This window comes from Colossoma macropomum, unplaced genomic scaffold (genome assembly GCF_904425465.1).
Source record: "Colossoma macropomum unplaced genomic scaffold, Colossoma_macropomum, whole genome shotgun sequence".
In the NCBI taxonomy this organism is placed as follows: domain Eukaryota; kingdom Metazoa; phylum Chordata; class Actinopteri; order Characiformes; family Serrasalmidae; genus Colossoma; species Colossoma macropomum.
This window is the reverse complement of record NW_023494799.1, coordinates 27,809,193-27,821,925: the sequence shown is the minus strand read 5'-3', so window position 1 is coordinate 27,821,925 and position 12,733 is coordinate 27,809,193. Positions and strand designations below refer to the sequence as shown.

Here is a 12,733-nt window from a genome sequence, read left to right as displayed (position 1 = left end):
AGAGAACATAACATAGTGCCATTTGTGAAATAGTGACAACTTAAGCAAACATAAGCAAAGTCCAGAGAACAGCACTAAGGTTCAGGTCACCCTATCCTAGGTCATGACATACAGCTGGTCATCTCTTCTCTCACTTTTAGTATCTCTGTTAATGTATAACTTGTTAAGCCTTTTCTAGCAGTGATTAAATATATAAAAAATTAATTTATGATGTGTGGCTCCTCTGAGATCTTTAGTAATCACCTTGGAGGGCCAAAATGTTCCAAACGATTGGATATTTTTTCAAAAATTGTATAGTTGTGTACTTACATTGCTTAAGACTATTTTATAGGTGGACATAATAAGCTGTTGAAATATGTACAACCAGATATGAGCTGTAATGCAGCTTTTGTTTGACAGCGGTCGAAGCTAAAATGAGATAAATTAGTGATTAGCATTTTTGTACATCATCCATTGGTCTTTTTCATCTAACCAAAAAGTTATTGAAATGCTTTATGTATTATAATGTATCTATTTAACATTAAAAATGCATTGTAATACTATATGCTAATGTTGTTAACACAAGATAATAAATTCTCAGGTACCATAGTAATTATATTCTGAGATATATTGTTTCTGTATAATACTGTAACAGTTTAATAAGTGTATTCAAATTCCCATTTATTTTTGGAATTCCTGTAGTGTTTTATAAATATTCTTCATAGTTATATCAACCTTAAATTGCATTTCTTATAGTAGTAAAAAAAAACAGTTTTAAAAATTTGAACACAGATGTAAGAATTATATACGTTTATTTAGGAAAAAAAACAAAATGTGGCATGTTCTGTTTTTTTCCAACATGGATATTCAGCACATAAATAGATATATACACCCAGTGCTGTGAAAAAGTATTTGCCGCTTCCCAATTTCTTTTTGCTAATTTGTCTTTTTGCTATGGTAATCCAGCTAATTATAAAATAAGATAAGGACAACACAAGTAAATGCAAAGTGCAGCTTTTAAATTATCATTCCATTTCATTATGATAAAGATTTAGTCAAAGCCTATATCACCCATGTGAAAAAGTAATTGCCTGCCTAAACCTAATAACTGGTTGTGGCACTCTTGTCAGTAACAGCTGCACACATTTGTGATAACTTGTTACGGATCTTCTACATCACTGTGGAGGAATTTTAGCCCACACTGTTTTAATTCAACTGAGGGATTTTTCGAGCAATAACTGCCAATTTCTCTTGCCACAGCATCTCAATGAAATTGAAGTCAGGACTTTGACTCAGCCACACCAAAACTTTGTTTTGTTTCTGTTGAGTCCTCCAGAGGTGGACTTGCTTGTGTCCTTCAGATCATTCTCCTGCTGCATAACCCAACAGTGCTTGTACTTCTCCTTCAGGATTTTCTGATAGAGAGCAGAATTCTTGGTTCCATCAGTTATGACAAGTTGTCTAGGGCCTGCAGAAGCAAAGCAGCCTGAGACCATCACACTACCACCACCATGTTTGACTGGTGGTATTACGGTGGAAAGTGGGATTAGCTTTAGGCCAGATGTAAGGGGACCCATGTCTTCCAAAAAGTTTGGCTTTTGATTCATCCATCCACAGAATATTATCTCGAAAGTCTTGGGGGTCATCTCGATCAAGATGGCAATGTGAGACGAGCCTTTGTGTTCTTTTTAGTCAGAAGTGATTTGCGCCCTGCAACTCTCCTGTGGATGCCATTTTTGCCCAGTGTCTTTCTTATTGTGGAATCGTGTACACTGACCTTAACTGAGGCAAGAAGGGCCTGCAGTTCTTTAGATACTCGTCTTGGATCTTTTGTGACCTCCTGGACGAGTCGTCTATGCGATCTTGGTGAATAGGCTGGCCACACCTGGGAAGGTTAACCACTGTTCAAGATTTTGTCCATTTTTGTATAATGGCTATCACTGTGGTTTGCTGGAGTCTTAGAGCTTTAGCAATGGTTTTGTAACCCTTTCCAGACTGGTAGATTTCAATAACTTTGTTTCGCATTTCACATAGCCAAATACCACATGAACAAAAGTATGGGAAGCCTAATCTAGGAATTCCTGAAGTCACAGATAAGCAATTTTCACATTCAGTATTTCCTGCATGTGCATATAACGAATATATTGATTACAATGATTTAGGCTTTTAAAACAATTTCATATTCATCTTAAATTCAAACATATATTAGACATTCTCTGCCAAATATAATGTAACAAAAAATGCTATTTTCCATTTTTAATCAAAAGCAGTGAAAGTGTCTTTAGGAAAACATGACCTAACCACAACAATTCAGTATTGTGAAGACAAATTCCGTACAGAAAAAAATTAAATAAATTTGCAAATATAGACAGCCAAAGTGCCTGTAGTTGCACTAAACAAAAAATCTGTAGATTCAGTAAGAGATTATTGTATATTTGTTGGATTTGTATGTAACAAAACACTAAGCTGGACATTGGATTTTTATCAATATGACAAAAGGTTGTGTTATTCTGACCTAAAACTGTCAGGTGGCCTATCAGGGATACGTCTTTGTAAATCAGAATAAGGATGCAAGAGTTAATAATTCATTTTAAAGGACTGTTTAGTCAGCAAAAGTACTTCAATAAAAGAGGCAGCCACTGAATGGATTTATCACAGACCAGCAGCCATGAGAGCTGTTGTGCTTGCTCTGACTGTGGCCCTTGTGGGTAAGTCATGATTTGAACTTGATAGTAATGATTTAATTTTCTAAGCATGTTCTATTAATTATTAATGTGAAGGATTCTTAGCAAGTGTATACTAATAGTAAATTTTGTTTTTATTATGTTTAATTTAGCAAGTCATCAGATCAACCTTGGTAAGTGATGTTTTTTTAAAGAAAAAACTGTGATAGTTTGATATTTTCTGTCAAAGAAAGTTTCTGTGAAATATTTCATTAGTTCCAGACTTTGCTGCTGGTAAGACCTATGTCTACAAGTACGAAGGTCAGGTCTTGGGCGGTCTGCCCCAGGAGGGCCTGGGCAAAGCTGGCGTAAAAGTCAGCAGCAAGGTTTTCCTCAGGGCTGAGGCACGGAATACCTTTGTCCTGAAGGTAAAAAAGTTCTCCTTCATGTGAAAGATGCAGATAATTGTTTCTACAAAAATAATAAGATGCAAGATTCATGCAACTAACTGTAGAATAACTAAATCAAATGTGCCGCATTTTGGGATGATTTTGCTCCTAGCTTGCAGACCCTCAGCTCTATGAGTACACTGGAATCTACCCTGGGGATCGTTTTGCTCCTGCTTCTAAGCTCACCGCAGCACTGAATGCTCAGCTTGCAACTCCCATCAAATTTGAGTATGCAAATGGTGCGGTCGGTAAAGTATTCGCCCCTGCTGGAGTGTCTGCTACTGTCCTGAACCTGCACAGAGGCATCCTCAACATCCTTCAGCTCAACCTCAAGAACACCCAGAATGTCTATGAGATGCATGAGGTAAGAAAATTATACATAAAGGACATTAAATATCAGTTACTATTCAAATCAGCAGTTTTAAAACTGGGGAGCTAAGGAAGAAAAATCTCAGAAGTTGTATTTGTACTATTAAATTAATTAAATGAAAAATGAAATGCATGCTAACCACATTTCTCATCAATACATTGACCACTAAACAAGGTATCTGTAATATCATAGAAGGGCCAACAATAGCTAGCAAAATGCACAGGTTCTAGTATAACATGGTCCTCTTTCGTTAAGAGAAAGTAATGACTGGGTGCAGGGGGTACAGTGGCATTTACTACTACTAAAAATTTGAGAACTGTTGAATTCAATCAAATTATTTTCTGTCAGCTTTACTAAAGTAATTTCTTCCTCTAAGGCTGGACCTCATGGAATCTGCAAGACCCACTATATGATCACTGAAGATGTAAAGACCCATCAGATTACTCTGACAAAGTCCAAAGACTTGACCAACTGCCATGAGAGGGTGATGAAGGATGCTGGTATGGCTCACGCTGAGAAGTGTGCTGAATGCCAGCAGGTAAAATCAAATGCTTTAAACAAGTTAAGGAGCTGGATTTTTTACAAGTAAATGAAAGATGCATTTAATCTGTAACTGATTCTGTCCTCAACACAGAGGCTTCAGAGTCTGACTGGAACTGCAACCTACAGCTACACCATGAAGCCAACTGATGCTGGTGTTCAGGTGTCTGAGGCTACAGTTGATGAGGTCCATCAGTTCTCTCCATTCAATACAATGACTGGAGCAGCCCAAATGAGAGCCAAGTATGAGATATGCTCCACATGCTCTGGTATTTAAAATCTTCTTGCAACATTCAAATAATTAAAAGAAATTTGATGAATTTCTCCTTTCAGGCAAACTCTGACACTAATGGAGGTGCAGGGTACCCCCATTGCTCCTGACAATGCTCAGTATTCGGCTCGTGGATCTCTGAAGTATGAGTTCGGCACTGAGCTTCTCCAAACCCCCATTCAGCTTCTGAAGATCAGTAATGCAGAGGCCCAGGTAACATGACTAATATCCAGTAACATTAGTAAAATCTTTCTGGTCATTGTAACATCTTAACCTGGTAGATGTGTCATTGTTTTAACCATTAAGAGTGGAGTTCAAACATTCACACCTACTCTGTTTCAGACTGCAGAGGTCTTGCAGCATCTGGCTGCAAACAATGTGGCCACGGTCCATGAGGATGCTCCACTGAAGTTTCTTCAGCTAGTTCAGCTCATGCGTGCTGCTACTTTTGAGAATATTCAGGCCATTTGGGATCAGTACAAGACCAAACCTCTTCACAGGTAAAATTCTCTTGAATATGTTCATAAAATTTAAATAAAGATGTTTGTACTTTTCTAAAATCTTTGTTCTGGCAGACGATGGATTCTGGATGCAGCTCCTGTTGTGGGTACACCAGCAGCTTTGAGGTTCATCAAGGAAAAGTTCCAAGCTGGTGAGTTCAGCGCCCCTGAATTCACTCAGGCCCTTCTGCTTGGTTTGCACCTGGCCACCGCTGATCCAGCCGCTATTCAACAGGCTGCTGTGAGTACATAATTTTACCATTTCAAGTACAGTAACACAGATGCTTGTACACATCATTCTAAATATACCAACTATTTACTCTATTGAACAGAGTTTGGCACTGAGTCCCAAAACCAAGGCCATACCAGCGCTGCGTGAGGTGATCATGCTTGGCTATGGTTCCATGGTTGCCAAATACTGTGCTGAAGTTCCTACCTGTTCTGCTGATCACTTGAAGGTGATATTTAAATATAAACAATGAATGATGATATGAATCGTAGTAACGAATGTCAATTAATAACTAATATTCCGTAACATTTTCCTTTCAACGTCGGTCATCAGCCTGTCCATGACCATGCTGCAGAGGCCGTTGCAAAGGGTGAAATGTCTGAAATCAGCCTGGCTCTGAAAGTTCTGGGCAATGCTGGTCATCCTGCTAGCCTTAAACCCATCATGAAGCTTTTGCCTGGATTTGGATCTGCTGGTGCAGCCATGCCCATGAAAGTCCAAGTTGATGCCATCTTGGCCCTCAGGAACATTGCCAAGAAGGAGCCAAAGTTGGTATGTATGAGATGATTTGTGAACACATCTGTTTTGGGTCATTTTGTTCCATAAGCTAAATCATCTTATTGGTCTGTTTAGGTCCAGCCAGTGGCACTGCAGCTTTTCATGGATAAGTCCCTTCACCCAGAAGCACGTATGGTTGCCTGCATTGCACTGTTTGAGACCAAACCCTCAGCGGCTCTTATGTCCACTGTTGCTGGTGCTATGGAGAAAGAGCCCAGCAAGGAAGTGGCCAGTTTCGCTTACTCTTACATCAAGTCTCTGACGAGAAGCATGGCCCCTGATTTGGTGAACGTGTAAGAGTACTTTACCTGTTTATTTGGCAGATTAATTCTTGCTGCTGTAAACCCAAAGCGAGAAGTGACCATTTTGTTGATTACAGAGCTGCTGCAGCTAATGTTGCTGTCAGAATCTTGAGCCCCAAACTGGACAGACTGAGCTACTTTTCCAGCACTGCTTTCCACTTGGACCTTTATGTGTGTAAGTTTCAGTAAGATATGACTATTTCATGAAGTTTATAAAATTATTGATAAAAATCAATGAATGTATGTGCTGTTATAGGGGTGTGTATAAGTAGTTGTAGCATTAGGTAATGTAGATTGATCAATTATCCAGCCTATAAGTGGCAAACTGGAGTTTGATACCCTGTTTGGGCAAGCACTCCACACCATATCTGTAAGGATACATTTGCCTTCTTTTGTAACTTGACTAAACTGTATGTTGCTCTAGAAAAGAGTATCTGCTAAATGCATAAAAAATAGATATCTTTTTTTCTGTAAAGCTCCTCTCATGGTTGGAGCTGCTGGTACTGCCTTCATCATCAATGATGCTGCCACCATTATGCCCAGAGCTATTGTGGCAAAAGCACGTGCTTACCTGGCAGGAGCTGCTGCTGATGTTCTAGAGGTATAAATATTTCTTTTCGAGGATGTCAGCGAATTGGCTTAGATCATGTGATTTTGTTTCTGGAATTGCCAATTTTTTACTTCATCTCAACCAGGTTGGTGTCAGAACTGAAGGTCTTCAGGAAGCTCTACAAGGAACTCCAGCTGCAGATGAGAATGCTGATCGCATGACCAAGATAAAGCACACCCTGAAAGCAGTAAGTTGTTAACACTGTGTTATTGTATTTTACTAATGCATTGTTTAATATATATATATATATATATATATATATATATATATATATATATATATATATATGTGTGTTAAATTTAATATCTTCATTTTCCAGCTGATGAATTGGAAGGCTATGCCAGCCAGTAAGCCACTGGGTTCCATCTATGTCAAAGCCTTTGGACAGGAAGTTGCTTTTGCCAACATTGACAAAACCTTCATTGACAACGCCATTGAGAAGGCAGCACAGGTATTTAATTGATTAATTCCAGTGTTTGAATAGTCCTGTATCTGTTTTAATAATTGCATGTAAAATATAATCACATATGATGCTTACTCTAAAGGCTGCTAAACCACGTGCACTTGAACTGCTGAAGGAGGCTGTTAAGGCCTTGCAAGCTGGCATTGCCTTCCAATATGCTAAGCCTGTGCTGGCAGCTGAGGTGCGTCGCATCCTCCCCACTGCTGTTGGTGTGCCAATGGAGCTTGGTGTTTACTCTGCTGCTGTTGCTGGTGCAGCTGTCAATGGTAGGGTTTTCACATCAGTATGACATGCTAGCACTAAATATGCTAATCATAGACATCTATTTGATTCTGTTGTTTTATGCATTTTTTCAGTTAAAGCCACCATTACACCCCCTCTACCTGAGAACCTAGAGACTGCTACTCTTGATCAGCTGAGGAAGACTGATTTTGAGTTGCAAGCTGAGGCCAGACCAAGGTACTCTTCCACAGATATACTGTAAATGAGTAAATGACCTTCCAAAGAAATTACGTAAATGTATGCTTTTTCTTTTCAGTGTCGCCATGCAAAACTTTGCTGTGATTGGAGTGAACACTGCCTTGATTCAGGCTGCTGTTATGGCCAAAGGAAAGATTCACACTGTTGCACCAGGCAAAGTGGCTGCAAGAGCTGATCTGCCAAGGGGCAACATCAAGGTGCAGATTCTGCCAGCTACAGCTCCTGATCATGTTGCTGCTGCCAGGTAATGGAAGGAAGAGTGACAAATTTTATTTCTGCCTAAAATTAAGTACTAGAATTGATGTCAAATTTATGAAGGACACTGACAAAAAGTACAGAATATACGAAAACTGGCAAAGCCAATTTTAACCTTTAGACTGTACCCTGATCTATGACTGTATGACTTTTCCTCTAATAGCTTTGAGACTCTCGCTGCAGCCAGAAATATTGAGGACCACCCTGCGGAGAGAGTAGCATCTCTGGCACCTGCAGCACCCTATAGTGCTCAGCCCTTGATACCTGCTGCAATTCAGAAGTCCCTGTGTGGTACTGCCCCTTACTTTCACGTCAAGGGATGCATTGAGGTCGGCACACGCCATGCCGGTTTTATGGGATACAATCCTCTTTACTATCTTGTTGGACAGCATTCAGCTCGTATTTCAGTGGGAAGAGGTAAGTGGGAGGGTCACTAAGTTTGACACCAGCTGGGCTGATAATTTCTTGTAGTAAGAGTACAAATGCTTCAGGTGATGGTCCTGCCCTTGAACGAGTGGAGTTTGAAGTTCACATTGCTCCTGAGAAGGCACCTGAGAAGTTTGTTAGAGAAACCAACCTTGCTGAGGCTGAAACTCAAGAAGAAAACATTATCCTGTTGAAACTGAGGGAGTACCTGGAGGCTGGGCTGAAAAACATGAACTACACGTCAAGTAGGTCTGCATCTTCCAGCAGCAGCAGAAGCAGCATGAGTAGCAGCAGCTCTCAAAGCTCTTCCAGTGCTCACATGTCCAGGGTAAGACTTTAGCATGTGGCTATTAATGGTCAAGAATTGTAAATTACATTATATTTAATTACGTACTGTATTACTGGAGAGGTTTATGTAAAATGGTAAAGTGTGAATAAGTTAATCTTCTTCTACTAGATCATACCTATAAGGAATATGGAAAAGATTATTACATTTTATTGCTCCAAATTGTAAAATGTATGTGGTTTTCTTACCATAATTACAAGACTTCTGCAATGGTATTCATATTGGTAGTAATTCTGCTATGAGGTGGGATCACTGCGTTCACTAGCTTACCAAACCACAATGCAGATAAGAGTAGTTTCAAAAACTCAGACACCAAATAATTATACCAACATCAAAGAAAAACACCCAGTTGTCTGCTGTTGTCTTCAGTGTGCATATAGACTATTGGATCATTATATTGAAGGATTTTAATTGAACAAATGGAAACATCTACCACCGCGACCCAGAAGGATAAGTGGTTTAGATGATGGATGGATGGATGGATGGATGGAAACATCTACAAGCTACCACATTTCTCGTCTAAGATCTTTTATCTCTCTCTCATTCTTGATTTTCTCCTTTTTCTAATTTTCTGTTTATACCTAGGCTAATTTTACATATGGCCCATTTGAGAAATTCCATAAGAATCAGGTGAGTCCAAAAGAATCCCTTAAACATATTTCTTTTATAATTATACAGTAGTTTTTCCTTTTAAATAAATAAAACATAAAATGATGGAAATACACTGACTTGTTTGTTCATTTATTTCCTTCTTTGGTTTATTTGAGAGAAGTAATAAGGTTTCTGTTTTTGTTACTTGGCCTCACAGAGAACATCGAAGGCCAGCAGCGCATCTAGTATTGAGGCCCTCCAGAGACAGGTAAAATTAAATCTGCTGTGGTGTTTTTACACATGGTTGGCAAAAAAAGAAAAGTGTATAATCTACCTGCCCACTAGCTGTACATAACAAAATGAATGTGCTTCATGATAATTAACAAATGCATGTTGACACTTTCAGGCTAAGCTCCTTGGAGATGCTATTCCACCTGCTTTTGCCATCATTGCTCATGCTGTTAGAAGTGACCGCAAGCTGGGATACCAGTTTGCAGCGTACTTGGATAAGCCCAATGCGAGAGCACAGCTCGTGCTTTCATCAGCTTCTAATGAGAAATGGAAGCTGTGTGCTGATGGTGTCCTGCCAAGCATGCATAAAGCAAGCGTAAGTCTGGCTTTTTTTATTGCAGCTTTCTAAGACAATGTACTTTCTCAGTATTCAAACTTAGTATAGTATGCACTAAGCACTGACTCTACCATTAGGCTAAGGTTGGTTGGGGTTCAGAGTGCCAGGAATTGTCTGCAACTATCAAGGCTGAGACTGGTCTGCATGAATCAAGCCCTGCTGCTCGTTTTGAACTGGAGTGGGACAATGTTCCAACACTTGTAACCCTTGCAGCCATGTATGCTAAAAGGTACATTTCAAAAAGTTCAAAACCACAAATCTCATGTCAGACTGAATTATACATGAAGTTTCTTATAAGTCCTTATATGTATTTCTACCAACAGGGCTTGTGAATACCTCCCAACACAAAAAGCAGCTCGCCTGGCTGGAATTGCTGTCAACAGAGCTGAAAACAAAGCGAACGGGATTGCCCTAATTGTGGCTCTACCAACTAAGAAATCTGTGAACGTCATTATGAAAGCTCCAATGGTGAGGAGTAGTTTTTCTTGTGACTTTGCATGATGTGATATTTTAACACAGTTCATTACTAAATTTCTTATTTTAATATTGTTTTCTCTTACAACTAGATGACCGCTGCAAAGACGGATATGTCTCTTCCTGTTGCCCTGCCTGTTGAAAAAGACGGAAGCATTCCAGCTCTCCAGAATTTGGACATTCAAGGCACCATTCAGAAACTGGACAACATTCGTGGCAGAATTGCAAACCTGGACATTCGTGGTGCTGTTCAGAAATTTGACTTTGATGCTGCCCTGGAGAGACTGAAGAATGCATTGAAGAAACTTCAGAATGAATTTGAGAAGCTGAAGAATGAGCTAGAGAAATATAAGGATGAATATCTCCCAAAATTGGACGTTCGCACCATCATGGATCAAATTCAGAATTTTGATACTCGTGCCATCATTGAGAAAATTGAGAATTTCGATACTCGTGCCATCATTGAGAAAATTGAGAATTTCGATACTCGTGCCATCATTGACCAAATTCGGAATTTGGATGTTCGTGCCCTCATTGAGAAGATTAGAAATATGGATATTCGTGCCATCATTGAGAAAATTCCGAATCCGGAAATTCGTGCTATCATTGAAAAATGGCTGAATGATTTGAAGGCCCAAAACTGGGAAATCTGATTACAAATACACACACACACACACATTTTCCGCTTATCCTTCTGGGTCACGGGGTGATTACAAATAAATAAGTGAAATAAATAAATAAAATTACAAGCATCCAAAAACAAAATCTTGTGTATTTTTTAATGTTACTGTTTTTTTAAATACTTCTTTTGATGACTGCAGCACAGCCTTCATTTTATCAGTCATTTGATTTTTATTTGTTAGTCATGTCATTTTAATCAAAAACACAGTTTTAAATAATCAAAATCTTCTTTAGCGTGTGCCGCCAGTTAGAAAGTATAGTAAGTTGGTAAGATTCTTGTTATTTCTGAAGTGAATAATGAAAGGCACTGACAGGTACATATTTTTGGGAGAAAAAATTGCATTACAACAGCAATAATACACATAATGACTATCACACACTGTGTTTATGCTTTACACATGGTGTTACTTTTTAAAATTTCAAACAGAATAATAAAATCCATCAAAAAAACGTAACCTACTTAAATGAACCTAAGTGAAATCAACCTACCACTAACAAACTTAAACATATTTTATATGAAGCATGCCTTAGTTCATGTATATGCTTCAGTAGGGTGCCAATAAAATGGCGATGACTATGCTTGTAGGTGGAGTTTGAGGATGAGCAGTAAGCGCAGAATTAACATTTGGAGTTCAAGCTTGGGCTGCATAGTGCACACACTTCAGCTGGAGGGGCTGCTTTCTCACTTGCTAATTCCAGAAGGATAGTGCATTTCAAGCATTTACCACAATCTTACACACGTCGGGAGGATATCCAGCTTTCAGTGAAAACACCACCCGGAAAGTTTATATAGACTAGTTTTTGTTTAATAAATAACATCTAAAAAAAAATGATCTGCTCAAACCAGGGGCCGACAACCCAAGTATTGGAGAGCCATTTATCCTTTCAACAAAAATCAGTTCCCCTTGGGAGCCACAACATTTTATGTCCATTTAGCGGTTAGTCCTCGCCTTGCCCATCTCTGATTTTGGGGACCATTTGCTACCATGTGCTGTTCCAGAATTGGGGTTGCTGGGGAGTGGGGACTCGCATAGTGGAGCCAATCCCGAAACGGCAACTGCGCTTCTGGGCTCCACCCTCGGGGTTCCCACTAGGGGATTTCCCTCTGGAGCAGTCACGTGACGACACACTGGAGCACACCTTTGATCAAGTGAGAGGAATTGAACTGGAGCTTGTGCTGTTGTTTCCCTATTTTTTGTATAATAAAGGATAAGTTGTACAGAGTGACACAGGACACTCACACAGAACAAGTTATGACTCAATTGGTGATACCAAGGCGCCGCAGGGAAATGCTTTTCCATGTGGCTATTAGTAATCCTATGGCAGGCACTCAGGGGCAGGATAAAACACTAAATCAGCTGATGGTTTGTTTTTATTGCCCAGGCATTTACAGTGATGTACGCAAGCGGTGTGCGTCTTGCTGTGAATGTCAACTAGTTAACCCACCGGTTGTTCCAGAAGCACCATTGTGCCCTCTTCCCTTAATCAAGGTCCCCTACGAAATGGGCAGGGTATCACAATATTATAACAAACATGTCACATGGTATAAATATCTATACCATTTCAAACTTGGGAGGGAAAGTAAACAAAAAAGTTTTTCTTTTGTAATTATGTGACATGGCAGCTGTTATGCTGAATCTAAAATATGAAGTATTTAAACTTAAAAAAATATGCTTACCACTTTATCCACATGGTTCTTCCTTTTACAGCAAGATAAGAAATGGAGATTACAAACTAAATTTAGGGTCACATGACCAAAACTGGGGGCGGCACAGTGGCACGGTGGGTAGCGCTGTCGCCTCGCAGCAAGAATGGCCTGGGTTCAATTCCCGGCCGGGTGACCAGGGTCATTTCTGTGTGGAGTTTGCATGTTCTCCCCGTGTCTGCGTGGGTTTCCTCCCACAGTCCAAAAACATGC

At 39.6% G+C, this 12,733-nt stretch overlaps 1 protein-coding gene across 1 annotated transcript; it reads left to right on the top strand.

Moving 5' to 3' along the window:
• Window positions 1-2,647: 2,647 nt before the first annotated feature.
• Window positions 2,648-10,787, top strand: LOC118818655 (vitellogenin-like). The gene is made up of 28 exons (XM_036585942.1): window positions 2,648-2,687; window positions 2,816-2,836; window positions 2,919-3,070; window positions 3,204-3,455; window positions 3,838-3,999; window positions 4,096-4,244; window positions 4,335-4,485; window positions 4,615-4,772; window positions 4,848-5,013; window positions 5,105-5,230; window positions 5,335-5,553; window positions 5,635-5,852; window positions 5,939-6,036; window positions 6,338-6,462; window positions 6,557-6,658; window positions 6,791-6,913; window positions 7,017-7,200; window positions 7,291-7,393; window positions 7,473-7,658; window positions 7,833-8,086; window positions 8,161-8,423; window positions 9,027-9,069; window positions 9,233-9,300; window positions 9,439-9,639; window positions 9,738-9,903; window positions 10,013-10,128; window positions 10,227-10,313; window positions 10,728-10,787. The coding sequence occupies exons 1-28, from the start codon at window positions 2,648-2,650 to the stop codon at window positions 10,785-10,787; spliced, it is 3,993 nt and encodes a 1,330-aa protein (XP_036441835.1).
• Window positions 10,788-12,733: the final 1,946 nt, after the last annotated feature.

Coding starts and splice junctions, on each gene's coding strand:
- LOC118818655 (XM_036585942.1), top strand. CDS start 2,648: ATGAGAGCTGTTGTGCTTGCTCTGACTGTGGCCCTTGTGG. Junction 5,231..5,334: donor GTTCTGCTGATCACTTGAAG/GTGATATTTAAA, acceptor GTCGGTCATCAG/CCTGTCCATGACCATGCTGC. Junction 7,201..7,290: donor TGCTGGTGCAGCTGTCAATG/GTAGGGTTTTCA, acceptor GCATTTTTTCAG/TTAAAGCCACCATTACACCC.